The following is a 24,453-nucleotide window of genomic DNA, read 5'->3' as shown; positions in this document are numbered from 1 at the left end:
TAAGAATAGGAAAAATCCTGACCCAGTTTCCATTCTATGAACAGTGGCAATGGATATTTCCCATAAAAACAAAAATCCATCCACTTAAATATCCCAATAAGTTCACTGATGCCGCCAAGCAAAATAAAGAGTTCATATATTCCCCACAATTGGGCATCTCTAATGTATTTACTACACCTTACACCTCTACACAGCAAAATAAGGTATATATCATTATACAAGCATTGAAAATAGACAAACCCATCAATATAATTTCAGATAGTCACTATGCAGTTGGGGTGATCCAGAGAATAGAGACAACATATATAAAAGCTCAAACAGGATCTATCTTCTCCTGTATTCAGGAGGTACAAGAGGTAATTTTAATGAGCGTCCCATCCTTTTTATATAATGCACATCCCCTTTCATAAGGATAGGCTGGGACCTATATTTGAAGGGAATAAAATAGTGGATGGTCTGCTTATATGATGTTTTCTTCTCTGTCCTCTAGAACAAGCTAATAAAAGCTCATGAACATCTGCATCTACCTGCCAGAACTCTCCAGAGATTGTATGGGGCATCCCGGCAAGAAGCAGTAAGCATAGTAAAAAGATGTGTAGCTTGTGTACCCTATTCTCAAAGATCTGTAGGGCTGGGGACCAACCCCAGAGGTGACAGGCCAAATGATATATGGCAAATAGATGTTACACATAATGGGAAAAACATGTATTCATGTTTCAGTTGACACTTATGCAGGCTTTGTATCTGCATCCTCTCAACAAGGAATAGCTGCTTCACATGTAATAAATCAACTATTTCACTTTTTTGTCTCTATGGGTATCCCATATACCATTAAGCTTGATAATAGACCCTCATATATCTCAAAAATATTAAAACCAGTTTTATAGAAATTCTCCATATATCATATTTTTGGGATTCCTTATAACCCTACAGGACAGGCCACTGTAGAAAGGACTAATCAGACCCTCAAGAGATTTATCAAAAAACAAAAACAGGCAGGTGGAGGTAGGGTCACTCGGAAAGATATAAAGCAGTGTACACAATAAATTACTTAAAATTTGATTCAGATGATTTAAGTCCAACTATGAAATAATCTCTGGTGAACAAAGACAGAAAATCACTCAAAGATAACACCCCATCTTCATTAAGAAGGCCCCCTAAGAATAAGAGCATAGTAATGAAACAGGGTCCTGAAGGATGGGAGGGACTCTATAGGGTTCTAATGTGGGGGCCAGGATATGCTTATATCTCCACAGGAGAAAACCTTCAGCAGTAGATCCCCACCAGACATCTCAAACGTGTCCAGAGAATTGAAAAGGAAAAAAAGGAAGAAGAGACGACCATCCAACAGGAGGAGAAGATGTTCCCCCAAGACACTAGCATGATGCTTTCTATATATATGGGTTTGTGTTATACACAAGCAGGACTGGCAACAGAGGGCAAAAGATAGGCTATGGGCATGCAGGGGATACCTTGTCATAGTGACACCCTCATCCGCGTAGGAAGGTAGGAATAATATTCCATAACATTCATATACCACAGTTTACCCAATTATTCTCCAATTGATGGACATACATTCATTTTCCAGTTTCTATCCACTACAAACAGGGCTGCCACAAACATTTTGGCACATACAGGTCCCTTTCTCTTCTTTAGTATCTCTTTGGGGTATAAGCCCAGTAGTAGCGCTGTTGGATCAAAGGATATGCACAGTTTGATAACTTTTTGGGCCTAATTCCAGATTGCTCTCCAGATTGGTTGGATCATTCACAACTCCACCAACAATGTATTAGTGTCCCAGTTTTCCCACATCCCCTCCAATATTTGTCATTATTGTCCTGTTCTCTACACTGAGTATAAACCAATCATTATATCATTAGGAAAGCATTATTTGTTGTAAGATTAAATCAATCATACTGAACTTAGAGAACTATTAAACATCATGCTAAACTAGATAACGGATAATCTCATCAACTCCACTTAGTTAGTACCTTGTAAGAATCCTTGTTTCAAGTCTACATAATGGATCATCAGGCTGGCCCCTTAAAAGCCTCCATGGGACACACTCTTGTCACTCAAGAATTGGGCCAGCAGTTTGGCCCGTAGAAAAATATGTTGGGCCCTTTTTCTTGGACAAATGGCACGAGAATTTGATACCAGTATGTAATGTTCTTTGGTTTGGTTTTCTTGGGGTCTCTGGAAGCAGCTTTCATTTCAGTTCAGTAATCGCCAGGAGGATAGCAAGGTGTTAAAGTCCAAATCCTTTATTATCTCCTTCCTGGGGTTGGGTAGCTTTCTGGAGAGCCTTTCAGACCGGCCTTGGTCTCAGTGGGGAAGTGTAGGAGGCCAGGCCAGCCACAAGGAGCCTGACTGAAGGTGGAAATCAATCTCTGTCTTCTTGGCTCCAAGAGCTTCTCCTACACTTGTCTTCTCTAGCTCTCTGAACGAACCTGGCTGAGGCTCCCAGCTTATATGCTCTACATTGAGTATAAACCAATCATTATATCACTAGGAAAGCATTATTTGTTGTAAGATTAAATCAATCATACTGAACTTAGAGAACTATTAAACATCATGCTAAACTAGATAACGGATAATCTCATCAACTCCACTTAGTACCTTGTAAGAATCTTTGTTTCAAGTTCAGAGTTCTGGCTCATAACACTGTACTATACTAAAGCCTATATGGGAGGAAAATATGCATTCATATAGGAGACTCTGTAACTGTTAGCAAAGACATGTTAGATTTTTACAATGTTACTTGTTGGAATTATATACTGAAATTGAAAATCAAACTATATTTGTGATTATTAGAGCTCATGTATCAATGTTTCCTGTCAAAAGTGAGAAATGGTATCATACTAAGATTCATCATATGTTCAATACCATAATAGAAATGAAGGAAACAGACCTTAATCCTATTAGAAAAAAGAGATGTATCAGTTGTATCATATTAGGTATCATTATGTTGGTTTCACTTAGGCTTTCTCTTGCAATGTCCATATCAATGTATGGATATGGACATTGTATGAATGTACAAAACAGAATAGTACATGCTAGATATACAGAGAAACTAGCTAGGAATGTCTCCGTGGGTTTTGCCCGACAAGCTAAAATAGATGAACAATTGTATCAGATAATATAAGAGAGGTAGCATTGGAAATAGGAGCAGAAGTGGAATCATTGAAACTCCAGGCTCAATTACAATGTGATTACAGATATACAAAGGTTTGTGTAATTTCTTTTCTGTATGAATCATACAGACAAGATTATGATTGGGACAGTATCAAGAGGCATTTGAATAACCATTATTTACTTCTCAATAACACAATTGAAGGTGACATAGAAAGTTTTTATAAACTAGCATCTGACATAGAGAAAGCTTTTCATGAAGATTTGAATCCAGATAAAACTGCTGAAAAAAATTACACATTGGTTTGATAATACCTCTTCATGGTGGTTAAAATTAGAATCATCAATTGCCCTGTGTGTTATTATGTTTTACTGATTTGTTGTTGTCCTGTAATATTAGGGTGCTTTTATAGATCTTTCTCCACTGTCCTTTCAGAGCTTGCAGCTCAAGAAAGGACTTTTTATCTAAAAGATAATGGGATCCTGCCAAGAGGAAGTACCCAGGCCACCTCGAACTTTGGTGCACAATAAGTTTTCTGCCCCACTGCAGAAACATACTTGTTGGGCAAGGAGCAATGATTTGTGATCATGGGAATGGGTGTAAGCCAAGGGTCACAGCCAATGGCTATGTAAACAGAGATGTCGAAACAGGGCCTGTCACTTGTGAACAAGCTGCTGGATTAGCTCTCCTCTCATTGATAGATACCATGCATACACAAAGCCCACGAGCCTTCGCTGAATAGTGATTGGGGATTGCCTAGTGTTCATGCGTTGATTACGCTTGCAAAAATATTTATCAATAAGGCTGTATGGCATAATAAACTGGAGCTCTTTTCACATTCTATGAACCTCCTGCCTCATTCATCTCCCTTGAGATCAAAGGGTTCATATGCTTTGAGCTCTTAAAAAATGGCCACAACAAAGCACCAAAACAGAAAACTGAGTATTAACTAATCAGCTCTAGAAAATAATAAAGAATGTTTAGCCTCTGACACCCAGAGCTTGAAAGTTGTTTGTGTCTCAGATATTCTAAATCTAGTATCTACTGCACTTTAGAAAAATAAAAACAATGAGAGAGAGTTAGGGACCAAGAAGAGACTGTTGTCTAGAAGAAAAAGAGCCTGATGAAAGAACTGAATGAAGATGAGAAGATTTTCTTGAAGACAGGACATCAGAAGACAATAGGAGTCAAGGATTGCTTACTATCAGATGTTATAACTTTGGTGGAGCACAAAAACACTTTTGAAGGAGTTTATTCCCTATTATAAAAGGGGAAAACTTCCCACAAGTCTTAACTTCCAATAAGGGGGGAAAAAAAGCATATACTTGCTAGTAACACTAATTTCCTTTTTGAAATGGTTTACTTCCTTGATCTAATCACATCTATTAGTTCTTTCTTCTGACTCTGAAGAATTAACAGGCAAACTGACAGTGACCAAGGAATACTTTAATCACTCTGGTTAGGAATAGAGATGACAGGGAGACAGTAAGTTAATGAGCACCATCACAACAGTATACCTCAGGAAGACAAGAGCATGGAGTGGAGGTTCTTAGATTAAGAGGAAATCTGAAATAAATTCAGTGCCGTGAAAAGAAAGGCATTTTTAGCATGTCACTTTAATATATTCAAACCCAGTTAATTACAAGATCAAGAGCTGTTACAGTTACCCACCACAGAAGTGTAGAAAGAATCCACTATAGTTATAGGGTGGGACCAAGAGAAAGTAACCCATAAGGCTGTTTTTAACATGTTGAAGAAATTGCTTTGCCTTATGGGGTTTAACTCCAAACCACCCTACGTCAGGTGGGATATAAAACCTCTAAGCTTGTCAACTTAAATACTTCATTGTAATACTCCACTCCCTATCCCGTTTTAAGTGGCGTCTGCCTCCTTTAGGTAAAATACTCAGTTGCCAGGAGCTTGTCTGTGGAGGGATGGCTATTAGTCTTAATTATCAAATGTTTCTGCTTTAATTCTGCCTTAGATGTTTAATACTGAACAAAAGGATGAGTTTTGCACTGGTCTGTGCTGAATGTACAACAACATATATCAGCTGAGTATTTTCTTTTTTAAAAGCATCATTGAATTACATCTTCTTTATATGCCTGGAAATTCCTTTGATTAAAGTCTTTTTTTTTTTTTTTAAGTATTTTATTTTTCCCAGTTATATGTAAAAACAATATTAAGATCATTTTCTAAAACTTTCAGTTCTTTTCCTCCCTCTTATCTGCATCCCCCTCCTCACAACCTCCTTCTACTTCCCTTTTGAATGCAAGCAATACAATATAAGTTAGAAATGTGTACAGTTAATGAAAACATATTCAAACTAGTCATGCTATGAATGGAAACAAAGACTTCCTGCCCCCCAACCCACTAATGCATAAAGTTTTTTGTGTTTTTTTAAAGGATGCTTCAATCTATAGTCAGACAACGTAAGTTCTAACTTTCTTTCTCTGGGCATGGATAGCATTTTTCATTATAAGTTCTTCCAAGTTGTGTTGAATCACTGTAATTCTGAAAAGTTATATAATTCAGAGCTAATCATCTTACAATATTGCTGTTGTTTTTTACACAGTTCATTTCCTTTGGCATCAGCTCAGGGAAATCTTTCCTGGTTTTTCTTTTTTTCTTTTAGTTTATTTTTAATACAAATTGTTTTATGAATTATATTGGGAGAAAAAAATCTGCATGGAGAGATTAAAAAAAAAAAAGTGAATATAGCATGTATTGATTTACATTCAGTTTCCTTAGTTCTTTTTCTGAATGCAGATGGCCTTTTTTGTCCAAAGTCTATTAGGATTCCTTTGGATCACTGAAGAACCAAGTCTTTCAAAGTTGATCATTGCACATTCTTACTGTTACAATATATTCTCTCGTTGTATAGGTACAAAATATTCCTGGTTCTGCTTGTTTCACTCAGCTTTGACTCACTTAAGACAGCATTTTATTTTTTCCAATTACATGTTAAGATAGTTTTCAACATTTACTTTTTTACAAAATTCATTTTTCCCTATGTCTCCTCTTTCTCCAAGACAAGCAAGCAATCTGATGTCTTACATGTATAATCATATTAAATATAATTCCACATTTTTCTTGGTATGAAAGAAGAAAAGGAAAAGGAAAACACCATGAGAGAGAAAAAACAAAACAAAAGAAAGTGAAAATAGTAGTATGTTGTGATCTGCAATAATGCTCCATGGTTTTTCCTCTGGAAGTAAATAGAAATTTTCATCATGAATTTTTTGGAATTGTCTTTGATCATCATTTTACTGAGAAGTCATTCATACTTGATCATCACACAATGTTGCAATTACTATGTACAATGTTCTCCTGATTCTTCTCATTTCACTCCACTTTGTTTTGTGTTAAGTTTGGGTTTTTCTAAAATTTGCTTGCTTGTCATTTCTTATTGCACAAAAGTATTTGACTACATTCAGATAATAAAACTTGTTCAGCCATTTTCCAACTGATGGGGGCATTCCCTCAATTTATAATTCTTTGCCATCACAAAAAGAACTTTTGTAATCTCTCTGGAATTGAGACTTAGTAGTGGTATTGCTGGGTCAAAGGTCTGTAGTGTTAACAGGCCTATGAGCACAGTTCCAAATCGTTCCACAACTCTACCAACAATGCATTATGTCCTAAATTTTCTTCATCCCTTCCAGCAATTGACATTTTCCTTTTCTATTCTGTTAGCCAGTCTGATTGATGTGAGGTGGTCATCAGAGTTGTCTTAAATTTGCATTTCTCTAATCAATAGTGATTTGGAGCATTTTTTCATATGCTTCATATACAAAGCTTTAATTTCTTCATCTGAAAATTGCCTGTTTATATCCTTTGACCATTTATCAACTGGAAAATGACTTGTATTCTTAAGAATATGATTCAGTTCTTCATATATTTAAGAAATGAGATATTTATGAGAAACAACAGTTGTAAGAATTGTTATTCAGTTTTCTGTTTTAATCTTGGTTGCACTGGCTTTGTTTATGAATAAACTTTTTAATGTAATGTAATTAAAATTACCCATTTTGCATTTTATAGTGTTCTCTATCTCTTGGTTGGTCATAAATTCTTCTTCCATAGAGCTGATAGGTAAATTATTCCTTGCTTTTCTAATTTGCTTATGGTATCATCCTTTCTGCCATACCATTTTCTAGTTTTCCCAGAATTTTTTGTCACATAGTGAATTCTTATCCTAGAGCCTGGAATATTTGGGTTTAACAAAAGTAAATTATTTATGTTTAGAAGACTTGCACATGTTTAACATAATGAATTACTTGCTATCTAGGGGAGGAAATACATGGGGAGATAGGGAGAAAAATCTGGAACACAAGGTTTTGCAAGGCTGAATGTTGAAAATTATCTTTGCATGTATTTATTTATTATTTTAAAAGTATATTATTTCAGCCATTTTCTATTGTGTTTTGTGTACTTAACTTATTCCACTGATCCACCACTCTACTTCTTAGCCAGTCTCAAATAGTTTTGATGATTGCCTCTCTATAACATAGTTTTAGTTCTGGTACAGCTAAGGTCACCTTGCTTTGCTTTTTTTTTTTTCATTAATCCTCTTGACATTCTTGACTCTCTGTTCTTTCAAATGAATTTCATTAATTTTTTCTAGTTATATAAATTAATTTTTTAGTTTGATTGGTATGGCACTGGATAAATTATTTTAGGTATAATTGCTATTCTTATAATGTTAGTTAAGCCTATCCATGAATAAATGTATTTTTCTTATTACTTAAATCTGATTTTGTGTGAAAATTATTTTGTGATTGTGTTCATATAGTTCCTGGGTTAGTCTTGGCAAGTAGGCTGACAAATTATATTGTCTACAATTATCTTTAAATGAACTTTCTCTTTCTATTTCTTGCTCCTAGGCTTTGTTGGTAATATAAAGAAAGGCCAGTGATTTATTTGTATTTATCTTATATCCTGTGACTCACCTAGGGTTGTTAATTATTTCAAATAATTTTTAGTTGATTCTTTAAGTATCCCATCATATCATCTGAAAAGAGTGATATTTGTTTCTTTACTACCTACTCTAATAACTTCTATTTCTTTTTCTTCTTATTATGCTAACATTTCTAAAATGATATTAACAACAGTGGTAAAAAATGGATGTCTTATTTCACCTCTGATCTTACTGGGAAAGCTGCTAGCTTACTCCCATTACATATAATTCTTGCTGGTGGTTTTAGATAGATACTTATTGTATTAAGAAAATTCCCATTTATTCCTATGCTCTCTAGTGTTTTTAATGTATTTTGTCAAAAGCTTTTTCTTCATCGAATAAGATAAACATATGATTTCTATTAGTTTAGTTACTAATTTGGTCAATTATGCTGATAGTTCTCCTAATACTGAACCAGCTCTGTAAGCCTGGTACAAATTCCACCTTGTCATAGTGTATTGTCCTGGTAATAAGTTGCTGTAATTTATTTGATAATATTTTATTTAAAACCTTTGTATAAATATTAAGAAAATTGGTACATAATTTTCTTTCTCTGTTTTGGATCTCCATGGTTAGGTATCAGCACCATATTTATGACATAAAAGGAATTTGTTAGGATTCTTTCTTAACTCATTTTTCCAAATAGTTTATACAGTACAGGAATTACTTGCTCTTTAAACGTTTGGTAGAATTCACTTATAAGCCCATCTGACCCTACAGATTGTTTAGGGAGTTCATCTATGGCTTGTTCAATTTTTTTTCTAACTCTTTTACTAATCTAGACAATTTATATTTTTGTAAATATTCAACCAAATATTCAACTATTTCACTTAAATTGTCACATTTATTAGATATAGTTAAGCAAAATAGCTGCTAATTTAGTTTCTTTTTCATTGGTGATAAATTCACCCTTTTCATTTTTGATACTGGTAATTTGATTTTCTTCCTCCTTTTTTTTTTTTGGTTGAGCCAATTGGGGTTTAAGTGACTTGCTCAGGATCACTGAGGTAGGAAATGTTAAGTGTTTGAGGCTGGATTTGAACTCAGGTCCTCCTGACTTCAGGATGGTGCTCTATCCACTATGTCACCTAGCTGCCCTCTTCTTTTTTTAAAATCAAATTGACCAAAGGCTTATTTATTTTATTGTTTGTTGTTTTTTTAAAAATAAAACCAGCTCTTACTTTTACTTATTATTTCAATAGTTTTCCTATTTTCAATCTTATTATCTTTCTTTTGATTTTCAGCATTTTAAATGTGATATTTAATTGGGAATTTTAATTTGATCTTTTTCTTGCTTTTTTAGTTTCATGTCTAATTCATTGCTCTGTCTGTTCTCTATTTTATTCATGTAAGAATTTAGAGATAAAACATTTCCCTTAAGTACTGCTTTGGGTACTTTTTTGGGATGTTTTATGAATTCTATAAATTTGGTGTGTTCTCATTACTGTCACTTTCTTGGATGAAATTATTGTTTCTATAATTTGCTGTCTGACCCACTCATTCTGTAGGATTAGATTATTCAGTTTCCAATTAAAACTTTTAATCTATATTTCTATAGCTCTTTATGACATATAGTTTTTAACTGCACTATTATTTGAAAAGGATGCTTTTAATATTCCTGCCTTTTTGCATTTGATTATAAACTTTTTTTTTGCTCTCTACATGGTCAATTTGTATGTAGTTACTATGTACCACTGAGAAAAAGGCATATTCCTTTCTATCCTCATTCAATTTCCTAACTTTCCAAAATCTGTTCACCTCCTTAACTTCTTTCTTAATTATTTTGTGGTTGGATTTATCTAGTTCTGAGAAGGGGAGGTAGAGGTTACTCACTAGGATAATTTTGCCATTTATTTCTTCCTGTAACTCATAACTTCTTTAAGAATTTGGATGTTATACCATTTGATGCATATATGCTTAGTCTTAATATTACTGCACTGCCTAGAGTCCCTTTTAACAAGATGTAGTTTCCTTTCTTCTCTCTCTTAATTAGATCTATTTCTGTTTTTGCTTGATCTGAGATCAGGATTGCTACCCCTTTTTAAAAAAAAAAAAAAAAAGCATAATGTATTTTCTCTAGTCTTTTACCTTGATTCTATGAGTATCTTCTCTGCTGCAAATGTGTTTCTTTGTAAACAATATACTGTATAATTCTGGTTTTAAATCCGCTCAATTGTTTTATGGGAGAGTTTATCCCATTAATGCTCATAGTTATAATTGCTGACTTATTTCCCTCTAATCTGTTTTTCCCCATTTATACTTTTTCCTCTCCTTTCACCCTGCTGCTCCTTCTCACCAATGACTCTTTTTTGCTTTTGACCAATGATTCTTTCAATCTGTTCTTCCTTTTCTTTCCCCTTTCCCTTCCTATTTCCCTATAGATTAAGATAGATTTCTATACCCTTATTCCACCTTTGAGCCAACTCTAATGAGAGCAAAGCTCAAATAATGCTCACCTTCCTCCCTTCTTTCCTTTTACTGAAATTTGTCTTTTGAATATTTTCATGGGATGCATATCCTATTCTACCTTCTTCTTTTATCTTCTCCCAAAACAATTTTTTCACCTTTTAATTTTTTTATATCATCATATCAAAATCAGCTTATATCACTCTCTATTTATATATACTCCTTTTAACAGTCCTAAGAGAAATACAGTTCAAGAGCTACAAGTATTATCATCCTGAAGATGTAATCGGCTTAACCTTAAAGATAACATTTTTTTTTCTTTCCTGTTTTAACTTTTTATGCTTTTCTTGAGTCTTGTATCTGAAGATCAAATTTTCTATTCTGCTCTGGTCTTTTTATCAGAAATGATTAACTAAAAGTCCTCTATTTCACTGAATATCCATCTTTTCTCCTCAAAGATTATGCTAAATATTGATGAACAGTTGATTTTTGGTTATAATCTAAGCTCCTTTTCAGAATATCATATTCAAAAGCCCTCTGATTCTTTAATGTAGAAGCTACTAAATCTATATAATCCTGATTCTGGCTCCTTATATTTGAATTCTTTCTTTCTGATTCCAGTATTTTCTCCTTGATCTGAAAATTCTGGAATTTGGCTACAATATTCCTTGAGGTTTTAATTTTGGGGTCTCTTTCAGAAGATAATTGGTGGATTCTTTTAATGATTATCCCCTGGTTCTAGGATATCAGGACACTTTTCCTTGAATATTTCTCAAAAGATGCTGCTAAACTTTTTTGATCATGGCTTTCAGGTAGTCCAATAATTTTTACATTGTGTCTCCTGGAGCTATTTTTCAGATCAGTTGTTTTTCCAGTGAAGCATTTTATATTTTCTTCTATTTTTTCAAAAAATATTTTTTTGACTGATTCTTGCCCAATTCTAATTTTTTAAGAATTATTTTCTTCAGTGAGTTTTTGTACTTCTTTTTCTAGTTGGTTAATTCTACTTTTTAAGGAATTGTTTTCTTTGGTCAATTTTTGTCCTTTCTTTTCCTAATTTTTAACTCTCTTGCATACCTCTCATTTCCTTCCCAATTTTTCTTTTACTTCTCTTAAATGACTTTTAAAATTCTTTTTGAGCTTTTCCAAGAAAGTTTTCTGAGCTTGAGATCAATTTATGTTTTATCCTGGAAGTTTATCATGTAGGCATTTTGACATTGTTGTCCTCTTCTGAGTTTGTTTTGATCTTTCCTGTTGCTATAGAATTCTATAAGACTCTTTTGTGTTTCTTGCTCATTTTTTTTTTGCCCATTATGTGGCTCTTAAAGTTGATATCTGCTCCTGGGGTACAAAAGGGCACTGTCTCAAAGCTTTTTGTGTTAGCAACCAGAGGTCTGATCACTGGCTTTACGCACTGGGGCTTCAGGTGCTGGCAGCTTGCTTGCTTCACTGGAGTGGCCTAGCCTAATCATACCCTGTTGTTGCTTGGGTTCCAGGGCTATTAATTTACTTTTTGTGTTCTGGGGCTGGAAGCCTTGGTTACTGATTTGTGCTATGTGATTTCATGATGATGATCTAAGGGTTCATGTCACAAAATTATTTAATAGTATCTTAAGCAGGAAAATGATTTCCCAATTATTATTTTCCCCCCTATGACAATGTGCATGATTTAAAACATTACAGGTCTGTTTCTGTAGTTATGCTAAACTAACATAATATTGTGTACAATTTTGATTTTGTGTAGTCTCTCTAGTGTCATCAAATTGTTTCCAACCTACTACAAAGGTTCAATCAGCATAAACTGATTCTTAACAAATAATCAAATAAATTCAGATGATTTCATATATAATTCAGATGAATTCACATGTTTTATACATTGCACCAGAGTACCTTTCTCATTCCCCTCTCTTACCCTGTAACTGTAATTCATCAACTGTTTTTTAACCACATGATGTTCTGGGCATTTGTAGTACAAATGCTGTTATTAAAAATCCATGAATAAGGTATACATGCATTATAAACCAACTTGAAGCCACAATCACAACCATCAAAACAAACATTCTGAGAAACAAATCTTATATGGTCTTTCCTTGTAGTATTAGGGTTCTTTTCTTATTTAAATTTATTCTTTGCTTATAGTTATTATTATTCTTTCTTGAAGATTTTCAAATAAACCCATTGACAACACTGGATAAAGACCAACCAAAGTGCAGGCCAGAACAGCAAGGACTACACTTCTTCCATCATTATATTACATTGGAAGCACCCAAAAAATGTGAAACCCCAGAACTATTTCTGAAAATCATAGCACAAAAAAACTTGAAGACTGAAAGTATACACTCAGAAATGAGATGAGAAGAACCTAACTTTAAAGTTCAAAATCAAGAAATCAGCTGGAAAAGGAGTTAATAACCAAAAAATAAGTTGACCATAAAAATATAATACTGGTGACAGAGAAGATCAAGACACAAACTTAGAAGGCAATGAAGTGAAAATTATGCAAGTAACACCTCAAAGAAAAGTACAAGTAGTATACTATTCCAACAAGAATTACTGGAAGAGCTTTTTAAAAAGAGCCAAGCAAAACAAAACAAAAAACCCCAAAAGATCAAAAGTTGGGAAAAGAAATAGAGAAATGCTGGAAATTATGAAAAAGGAAATTAACATCTTGGTAAAAGAAACCAAAAAATACTAAAGAAAATAATGCCTGAAAAATGAGAAGTAGCCAAATGGTAAAAGTACAAAAGCTCACTGAAAAAAAAAGTTCCATAAAAATCAAAATGATATTAAATAAGTAAATCAAACACAAACACAAATTTTAAATGAACAAGTGGATGCTATCATCTCCACAAGACATCAAGAAACAATATAACAAAGTCAAAAGTATGAAAAACAGAAGAAAATGTGAAATAATTCATCAGTGAAACAACTGATCCAGAAGACAAATTGAGGAGAGATCATTTTAAAATTACTGGACTGCCTGAAAGTTTTTTAAATCATGATTAAAAAAAAAAAAAAAAGACTTTAGATAATATTTCAAGAAATTATAAAGAAAAACTACCCCAATATCTATTAGATTGGGTAACATGACAGAAAAGGGAAAAAAATAACAAATGCTAGAGGGGATATGAAAAAATAGGGGAACTGTTGGTGGAGTTGTAAACTGATCCAACCACCATGGTGAACAACTATGCTCAATGGGCTATAAAACTATGTATACCTTTTGACCCTATGTCAATTCCAAAAAGATCACAGAAAAAAACAAATGAAATTTATATGTATAAAAATATTTACAGTGGATCATCTTGTGGTGGCAAAAAATCAGAAATTAAGAGAATATCCATTAACTGATGAATAGCTAAACAAATTGTTGTATATATTGTGATAGAACACTATGGTACTAATAATGAGTAAGGACAGTTTCAAAAAACCTGGAAAGACTTATATGAACTATACATAGTGAAGTGAACAGAAACCAGGAAAAAAGCATTTGGTGTAATGGCAATATTGTAAAAGATGATTCAACTGTGAAAGACCTTAGCTAATCTAATCAATACAATGATTCTGAAAAATTTCAAAGGATCCATAATGAAAAAAGCTATCTGCCTCCAGAGAGAGAACTGATAAGCTCTAAATGCAGAATGAAGCATTCTTTTTTTCCTGTTTTTCTTGCTTCTTCTTCTTCTTTTTTTTTTTTGGCAACATGGTTAATATGGAAATGTACTTTGCATGATTACACATGTCTAATGAGTATAATATTGCTTGCTTTCTCAAAGAATGAGGGAGGGGACTGAGGGTGAGAGAAAATGCAAACATTTTTAAAATGAATGTTAAAAATTAACTTTTAAAGAAAAAAAGAATTACAAAGTGTCCATTTTGGTTTAGTACAATTTTAAGCTACTGAACTCTTCCTGTATCTAAGTCTATGAGCCAATTGACTGGCATTCATCAAAAAGAATTGAAGAGCTTCTATCCCTTTATTTATCCTATGTTATCAATGCCTTGTTATCCATTTTTGTGCTGTAACTTTTAGAGTGAGTCATTCTTCAGCAGAGAAAACAGAATTTTAAAAAATGAGCAACTCTGCCTTTTCTCTATTGTCAGTTATTATGCGAAGCAAAGGTCCTATTCTTATTTTGATTCTTCTATTTCTTCAAATAATTTTTAAAAATTTTGCCTTTAACTTCTCTCACCAATCTCAGCATGTTCTGAATTTTAGAATTTGATATTATTTGTATATAACCATATTACACTTACATACAAATCCCATTTCTCCTCCTGATTCAAACTGTTTTCCTTTCTGCTTCTAAATTTCATTCTTTTTTTTTTTTAATTTTTATTTAATAATTACTTTATATTGACAGAATCCATGCCAGGGTAATTTTTTTTTTTTTTTTTTTTACAACATTATCCTTTGCACTCGTTTCTGTTCCAATTTTTTTCCCCTCCCTCCCTCCACCCCCTCCCCTAGATGGCAAGCAGTCCTTTATATGTTGGATATGTTGCAATATATCCTAGATATATGTTTGCAGAACCGAACAGTTCTCTTGTTGCATAGGGAGAATTGGATTCAGAAGGTACAAATAACCCGGGAAGAAAAACAAAAATGCAGAGAGTTCACATTCGTTTCCCAGTGTTCTTTCTTTGGGTGTAGCTGCTTTTGTCCGTCATTTATCAATTGAAACTCAGTTAGGTCTCTTTGTCAAAGAAATCCACTTCCATCAAAATATGTCCTCATAAAATATCGTTGTCGAAGTGTATAATGATCTCCTGGTTCTGCTCATTTCACTTAGCATCAGTTCATGTAAGTCTCGCCAGTCCTCTCTGTATTCATCCTGCTGGTCATTTCTTACAGAACAATAATATTCCATAACATTCATATACCACAATTTACCCAGCCATTCTCCAATTGATGGGCATCCATTCATTTTCCAGTTTCTAGCCACTACAAATAGGGCTGCTACAAACATTTTGGCACATACAGGTCCCTTTCCCTTCTTTAGTATTTCTTTGGGATATAAGCCCAATAGAAACACTGCTGGATCAAAGGGTATGCACAATTTGATAATTTTTTGGGCATAATTCCAGATTGCTCTCCAGAATGGTTGGATTCGTTCACAACTCCACCAACAATGCATTAGTGTCCCAGTTTTCACGCATCCCCTCCAACATTCATCCTTAATTTTTCCTGTCATCTTAGCCAATCTGACAGGTGTGTAGTGGTATCTCAGAGTTGTCTTAATTTGCATTTCTCTGATCAATAATGATTTGGAACACTCTTTCATGTGAGTGGTAATAGTTTCAATTTCATCCTCTGAAAATTGTCTGTTCATATCCTTTGACCATTTATCAACTGGAGAATGGCTTGATTTCTTATAAATTTGAGTCAGTTCTCTATATATTTTGGAAATGAGGCCTTTATCAGAACCTTTAACTGTGAAGATGTTTTCCCAGTGTTGGAATCCTTACTAACTGCTAACTAATTAGAGTTGATCTAATCTTACAAGAAGATGTTTTGGGCAGAACCTGAAACAAGGTACTAAGTAGAACTAATTAATACAAGGCTTGTGTTCACACCTTTACTCATTGGAGTTCAATGAGTTCACACCTCCCTTGAAGCTCTTTGGGCCAGAGAGCACTATGGGAGAAAACCCACAATCCCTCTCTTGAGCATAAATAGAGCTTCAATGGGCCAGTCGGGAAGTTCTTCAGAGTGAAGAAGCTACAAGTCGAGATTTCTCCGGAATGACATGAAGAGTGGAGCTGAGCTGGCTGGAGGCTGAAGAAAGCAGAGGCAGAGGCTGAAGGACATTCAGAGGGAGCTCTTGGAACCAAGCAGAGAGATAGGCCTCTAAGCTAACCGGGCTATATTGGAGATAATAAAAGATCTGAACTTTTATCACCTGGCTGCGTTTTAAGAAGAAAAAGCTCACCACATCCCAGTTTGTTCTGAATTTCATTCTTGAGCATCTCCTCTCCCTCCTAAAATAATTTATGCTGAAGTATTTTAATCCATAGGATCCTATCTATTCCCTGACCCTCTGATATCTGCTTTTCCAAAATCTAGAATACATTCAGATTATGCCTAAATTTCCTCTTCTTCTCTAAACACAAATTCTTGAGGACTCCTAATATTTCCACACCAACAACCAACTTCTTCTTTATGTTAAGACTCACCCAGAATACAATTTCCTCTTCTTTCTGTATATGACTTCCATAAATATCTAGATAATTAACAATCCTTACCCTCGGCGTCTATGTCATGCTTCTGTGCCAGGTTTGTGATCTACTTCACAGAGGATTTAGAGAATAATATATATTAAAAAAAATTACACAGGACAGGCTGTGGCGTTCTCTTCTTTTGTATAATATAAGATTGGTTCTCTCTGGGAGCAGGTTTCTTGGGAAAATTTTCTGGAGGCAGCCTTAGTTTCAGTTTGGAGTAATAATCACGCCAAAATGCAGCCAGATGTTAAAAGTTCAGATCTTTTATTGCTTCCTCCAAAATAGCCCGGTTAATTTTTTTTAGAGGCCCATCTCTCTGCTTGGTTCCAAGAGCTCTCATTGCTAGTCTTTTGCCTCTAGCTCAATTCTGAATGTCTCCAGCCAGCACCAAGGTGAAAGTTGGAATGAATCTGACTCCACCTCTGAGAGTGGGCTTGTGGGCTTCTTCCCAGAGTGCCTCTTGGCCCTGAGAGCTTCTTGCTTATATGAGCTCTCTAAAGGTGTGAACACAAGCATTGTTTCTATCAGTTCCACTTAGTACCTTGTTTCAAGTTCTAACTATCTAACATCTCCTTGTAAGAGCAGATCAATCATACTAAACCAAGCTAAATTAGATAATTATTGTCTCTATCAATTCTAATGACTTAACAACAGGCTATGACTTACAGTACTGCAAAGCAGTCTGAATGAGATCACAGACCTACAAAGAGAATAAGCACAACACTTGTGGCCATGTACACCCAAACCCACATTCATTTGACAAAAAAAGAAAAAGAAAAGAAGAAAAAAAAAGTGCTTGTGGCTGCTCCAAAGTAACTAAAACTATACAAAGACAGTACTGAGCAATACTAATTCATAGAAAATACCCACATAAGCAATATGGTATTGTGGAAAGAGCATGGGCCTTTTAAAAAATAACAAAGTAGATGAAGATCACCAAAAAGAAAAAAAATTTTTCACAGAAATTTTATGTGAATTCTACGGTTTGTTCCAAATGGGAGTTGTAAATCTCATAATTTAAACAAAGTAAGACTATTTATTTCAAAAGGTAACGAACTGAAATGAAAGTGTTTTTTGCCTATTACCTAGGCCCAGTTCACAGTCCACTTTCAGTATCTACAGAAACCAAAGTCTTCAAAGAAACATTTACTCAAAAAAAAAAAAAAAAAAAAAACCTCGAGGATACCAAAGAAGGAAAATAAACAAACTAACAAAATACCAAAGATTGAATTGATTGAATTACCCTTACCAAGACACATTTCCCTGGCTCAAGGCTCCACAAAGAACTTTCAGTGTTGATTTTATGGGTGAATTTTCCTTCCATTAAAACATGTTCCTCATTCCCTTCTAGTATTGCCACACGGATAGAATTACTGCTGAGATCCACAGACACCTGAAAAAGAAAATAAATGGGAATCATATAATAAAGGAAGAGGAAGAGTGTCTTGTGAGATAAGGACTAAATACATAAAAGGGGAGTGGAACACATTTCAAAAAGGTAAGAGAAGAAAGTATAAATTCAGATATTGCATTGGGGATAACTAGCATAAACTTACCAAGACTACATCCAGTAAAAATGTACATTCAAAGTTATAAATGGCTATTATTTGTTATAAATAAATATATATATCAAACATATAGAATTTGTGAAGTAGGTGCTCCTTCACATTTACAAAACTAAAACTTCAAAATTAAGCTATCTCTAGACATTTACAGACAAAGTATGATACTATAATCCAATGCCATTAAACATAATAGACAGTAAGACAAAAGGAAAAGGAGAGCTAATAAGTCCTGGAAGTAGTTGTATCTAAGCAAATAATTCTCTATGATAAAGAAAAATGGCTATCTTTGGGAAAGTAAGATCTATCAAGTATTCCTACAAAATAAAATGTGAGGCAGAAGCTGAAAAATAGAGCTTTGGCAGATACAGAATGTTGGTGTGCTTCAACACTTAGTATGCCCCTGACCTGGTCACACTTTTAATCCTTTAGTTACTAAATTTTTCTAATCAAAATCGTTGGAGTAAAACTATACACAAGAATACACATATTCAATTTTGTAAGAAATTGAATGGATAAATAAAATTTACTCTAATCTGTTTTATAGCCAATTTTGTTGAAACAGACCTATTTTACAAAGTAATGGAAAAATCAGGCAATTTTCCTAAATGTTTTATTTAAATGAATTAGTGAATTTTGACGCACAAAATCTCTGTAGTTTGGTTCAGAATATAAATATGAAATGAAATCTTTTACTGAAATAGAAAAAAAACAAAACACAGCAGTGGTAACAAATGAACCTTGTTACAAACCTGTTCTAGATTTGTATATACTTCCAGTTAAATCACATTCAGAACACTATTATGTGCCATAATATAAATGAACAAATAGTACAGATTTATTCTATCCCACCTATTAAGTAGCAATTATTTTATCTTATTTTTTTCTTTTTTTAATTTTAATTTTTTTTCAATCTTTGAGTTTTTATTAGGTGTGCTACTGACCCAATCTCTCTCTCTTTTTTAATTAAAGTTTTTTTTATTTTCAAAACATGCATGGATAATTTTTCAACATTGACCCTTGCCAAAATCTTGTGTTCCAAATTTTCTGTCCTTCCCCCTATCTCCTCCCCTAAATGGCAAGTAATCCAATATTTGTTAGACATATTAAAAATATGTTAAATCCAATATATGTATACATATTTATATAATTGTCTTGCTGTACAAGAAAAATCAGATCAAAAAGGAAAAATAAATGAGAAAGAAAACAAAATGCAAACAAACAAGAACAAAAGGAGTGGAAATGTTATTTTGTGATCCACACTCAGTTCCCAGTCTTCTCTCCCTGGGCTCTCTTCATCACAAGATCATTGGAATTGGCTTCGAATTGATCATCATATAACCTTGCTGTTACCATGTACAATGATCTGGTTCTGCTTGCTTCACTTAGAATCAATTCATGTAAGTCTCTCCAGGACTCTCTGAGGTCATTCTGATATGGTACAGCTTCCAGGGAAATATAATTGTGGTTTGGGGATTCCCTGACTTTGGGGAGGGCGGGGGAGGGCGCGGGAGGGCGCGTGCTTCTGTTCTAATAATAAGTCAGTAGTCCTAAATCTTCAAGCTTTGGAATCTGCCTCAGGAAACTCCCAGGCCCAATCTGTCTGATTCTGACCACTCCTTAGTCAGATAATTTCTTACTTCAGGAAACTCCCACAGATCAAACTCCTGAGACAATAAGACCACTCCTCAATTCATTTCAGACTAATAATCTGGTCAGTAATCATCTAGTTAATGAGAACCAAATTCCTTTCTACCTAGTCAGTAATCATCTAGTTAATGAAAACCAAATTCCCTTCTACCTGTGAGCTATAGAATTAGCATATCAATGATTGAAAGCTGGATAAATGCATCTCCTTGCTTCTGTTTCACTGTTGAAATTCCCTTAGAATTCCAGCCCTTTTGTAATAGTGTTAAAATTACTATCTACTTTGCCCCTTGACTAGGAGATGAGTTCAAGTCTGTAAATTCTTTTAAATATCTCTGGTCTGTTTTTTGGGGTCCCCCTTTCCCAACCTCAACAATACTGCTGATCATTTCTTATAGAATAATATTCCATAATATTCATATACCATAACTTATTCAGTCTTTCTCCAACTGATGGGCATGCATTCAGTTTCCAGTTTCTAGCCACTACAAAAAGCTGCCACAACATTTTTGTACATACAGGTCCCTTTCCCTCCTTTAAGATCTCTTTGGGATATAAGCCCAATAGAAACACTGCTGGATCAAAGGGTGTGCACGGTTTGATAGTCCTTTGGGCACAATTCCAAATTGCTCTCCAGAATGGTTGAATCAGTACACAATTCCACCAACAATGCATTCGACCCATTCAATACTAATTTCCAATTTTCCCAGCAGTTTTTGTTAAATAATGAGTTTTTATCCCAAAAGCTGAGATCTTTGGATTTGTCAAATACTAGATTACTACAATTATTGACTATTTTGTCCTGTGAATCTAACTTATTCCAATGATCTATTACTCTTATTTCTTAGCCAGTATCAAATAGTTTTGATGACCTCAGTTTTATAATTAAATCTGACGCAACTAGGCCAACTTCATTTGGTAGCAATTATTTTAACAAAATTATATTGAGCACTGTAACATAAGAATGTAGGATTTATAGATGGAAGGTCCTTAGAAATTATCTAATCCAATGTCCTCAATTTATAAATAAGAAATTAAGATCCAAAGAGAATTAGTGACTCCATTGTCAAGGAAACTATCTTTCCAGTCATTTCAATGTCTGGAATTCTTTGACTGCCCTAACATATCAACATCAGTTGGCAAATCTTATAACAGTCAACAGTCAACAAATATTTATTCAATTCTTGCTTTGTACCAGGTGCAATATTAAGTATTTGCGACATAAAGAAAAACAAAAACAAAAACAGTTCTTGCCCACAAAAAAACTCACATTCTAATCAAGGAAATAATATGCAAATGACTAAGTAAAAACAAGAGTAATCTCAGAAGAAAGGCAATTGATGTGACTGTAGAGACTTATGTGAGAGAGGCCAACAAAGAGGAGAAGGAAAAAGGCTTCTTGTTAAAAGATAAGATTTGAACCAAATCTCAATAGAAGCTAGGAGAGTCAGTTGGAAGAAAGAAGGGAAATATCTGCTTCCAAATAACTAAATTTCCCCAGGGACTAATGGAAAAGATCCTGGTTGGTTATGAGTAGTCTGCAATATAAAGCCAACAAGGAACTCCAAAAGACAGGCATAAACGATATATCATGAACAAACTGTGTCACAGAAAGAGATAGGCTGAGTCATGTAATAAAGGACAGCGGATAACAAATGTATTCCAGCTTGTGATGTTAGGAAAAAGAGAGAAAGGTCTATAGCAGGGGCTCTCAAACTTTTTAAATAGGGGGCCAGTTCACTGTCCCTCAGACTGTTGGAGGGCCGGACTATAGTAAAAACAAAAACTTTTTGTTGTGGGTCTTTAAATAAAGAAACTTCATAGCCCTGGTTGAGGGGGATAAACGTCCTCAGCTGCCACATCTGGCCCGCAGGCCATAGTTTGAGGACCCCTGGACTCTATAGCATAATGGGTAGACTCTATCTGGTGAACTTTTAGCAGAAAGAATTAGAAGTATAGGTTGCAAATTTGCACCATGGGAAAAGAAATCCCAGATTGTACATCCATTTGTACATATTCATGTTACATTCCTCTAAACAGTAAAACTGAAATTTACATACTTTTAAAGATTGCAAAGCACTTTACACACATCATCTTATTTGGTCCTCACAAAAGCACTATTAAAGAAGAAGTGTTATTTCCATTTTATAGATGAGGATAGTGAGGTTCAAAAATGTCAAAATCTTGTCTATCATCATAAAGCTAGAAAGTAAAAAAAGCCAGGCTCTAAACTTGGGTTTACAATCTCCTTGATTGTAAGTCCAAATCCAATAGTATTTCCTACTCTACCCCATTGCATCTAAATTAGGTCATGGTATGAATGAGACAGAGCAGGATGGATAGGGTAATGGGCTATGTTTTTCTACACTTAAAAATACAATAAAGGAAAAGAATGTTGACAGACTTTAGAATTCTAACTATTCCAATAACCAATCATAAGTTCAGAAGACTGGAGATGAAAAATGATCTTCACTCTGGGGCAAAGGATTGTGGACCAGAAGAAGTATAAAATGAGCCATACATTTCCAGGCATGTCCAATATACTGATTTGTTTTGCTTGACAAAAGCAAATTCTAGAACTTTGAAGTTTCTAATGAAGAAGGGAGATAAACAGGGTCATTAAAAAGAAAACAGCACCAATAAAATGTTTTTAGAGAAAAAAAATCTTTGTATTAAAAAAGGTTTCCCCCAAAAAATCTTTGTATTACATTAAAATAAAAATGTCTTCTATACAATTGATTCTGATCTCTTTAATGATAAAAACCAAAGAACAAGAAAATAACAAAGCCTGTTTGAGATCTATGAGAGCAAAGGTAAAGGAATGGGTATAATCAAAGTTCTATATGAAATGCTTCCACTCTAGATAGAATCTGACAGACAGACATCAGGTCAGAATGCTATTACTGGTTCTAATCAAGTTATTTAATGAGTGTGAGTAGTTATTTGAGCAGTAGCCAGAAATAGTAATGATAATTTGTTTAACTGCAAGTTATCTATATTACACAGAATGAGACCTAAGAACAATTGTTTTATTCAGACATTACTAGATTGAACAGGTCCCTGGAAAAATCACTGGCCACTACATTCTGGGGAACAGATTAGATATGTGGATAAAGGAGGAATCAAGATTATTTCAAGATTAAAAGCATGCAAGATTGAAGAAAAGTAATATCACTGGCAAGATAGAGACAAATTAAAACAGGAGCAGGATTGAGGGGGCAGAAAAGAGAATGAGTTCTGCTTTATATAGCTTAAGATGCCAGTGAGATATCCAGGTAATATTATACAGAATGCATGAAACACAATGAGTGAAGCTCAGAAAATATGAGAGGAATAGAGATATATATCTTCAAAGAACAGAGAGAATTAAGTTCTTCTTTGAAGAGATAAAAATGCATGTAAATGCCAAGAATAGTTTACTCACTACATTTATAATATACATGTAGTATGTTGAATACCTGAAAAGAGGGATGTGTTAAGTTAAAATTTGGAGGTCCTTTCTAGAGAAGATAAAAATTATTTCAAGGAAGTATTGATAATCAGCATTTATCCAAATTATTATCCAAAAGCTGTAAAGTATTATAAATAATGCAAAGAAACACAGGGAAAGAGATAAAATATATTCTTGGAGGAGAGGGGGGCGAAAATTAAGTGAAAAAATAAAGTAATGGATCATTAAAATTCCACTTACTTAAACAATCTCATCCCAGGATGTTTGCCAGGAACAGACTCTTTCCTTAGCAAATCACCATTGGATCACAATGTGATATTCAAGTGAATATAAAAGATGCACTCTGTCTCACATCATACTCTGCCAGCCTAACTTGTGCAAAATTTAAAATGCTGCCTTTGATTAAGTAAAAGTTATATAACATCCTTGAAGTAACAAGTTGTCACTGTGCTAGTCATGGGAAATGAGGGATTAGAAAACACAAGATCCAACTGTGACTTAGAAGCTCTGCTGCTCATTACCTGCTTCCCTTTCAGGACATGCTTGGGCACTGGCACCTTAACCTCCAAGTCACTGTAGTCTTGAGACCAGGTGTAGTTCTCACGTACAGCACCATTGTAACTGTCAGGGTTTTTCTGGAACTGCTCCTGTCTCCTGGGAAAGAACAAAAAACTTGAAATTCCAACTTATTCATACAGATAGGATAGAAAAATAAGGATCAAGTTTGACTGTTCACCATTTTTAAAGAGCCAGGAAAAAAAATGATTAAAAAGATGTTTTAAAACTCAGAAGGGAATGATCAAGTTCAAGTTTAACTTATATTTAGAAATTTGCTTTGTGGCCAGTTTTGTTTCTGATCATTCTAATTAGATCACTTGTATCCAAAAACACAAAGAAAAAAGGAAGTGTTTGAGAGAATTAATATGATCATAATAGCCTATTGTTTTACAAAATTAGCAGTAATTATAGTCAAAAATACTATTTAACCTTCTTAAGAATCCATGAAGACTTAAGAATGGAGCCTACTTAAGTAAAATTCTCTAATAAAATGTGTAGTATTTATTTTCTT

General features: G+C 34.1%; 1 protein-coding gene across 1 annotated transcript in view; it reads right to left on the bottom strand.

Annotated features, from left to right (window-relative positions):
* Window positions 1–24,453, bottom strand: part of NUDCD3 (NudC domain containing 3) — a 106,155-nt gene that overhangs the window by 27,589 nt on the left and 54,113 nt on the right. The window contains exons 3-4 of the mRNA XM_051976442.1: window positions 23,906–24,038; window positions 17,974–18,117 (exon numbers count right to left, since the gene is read on the bottom strand). Coding sequence (XP_051832402.1) covers window positions 17,974–18,117; window positions 23,906–24,038 — 277 coding nt within the window. The remainder of the gene's footprint in view (window positions 1–17,973; window positions 18,118–23,905; window positions 24,039–24,453) is intronic.

This window comes from Antechinus flavipes, chromosome 2 (genome assembly GCF_016432865.1).
Source record: "Antechinus flavipes isolate AdamAnt ecotype Samford, QLD, Australia chromosome 2, AdamAnt_v2, whole genome shotgun sequence".
Taxonomy (NCBI): Eukaryota; Metazoa; Chordata; class Mammalia; order Dasyuromorphia; family Dasyuridae; genus Antechinus; species Antechinus flavipes.
The sequence above is the reverse complement of the archived record's forward strand: the minus strand, read 5'-3'. Positions and strand labels throughout refer to the sequence as shown.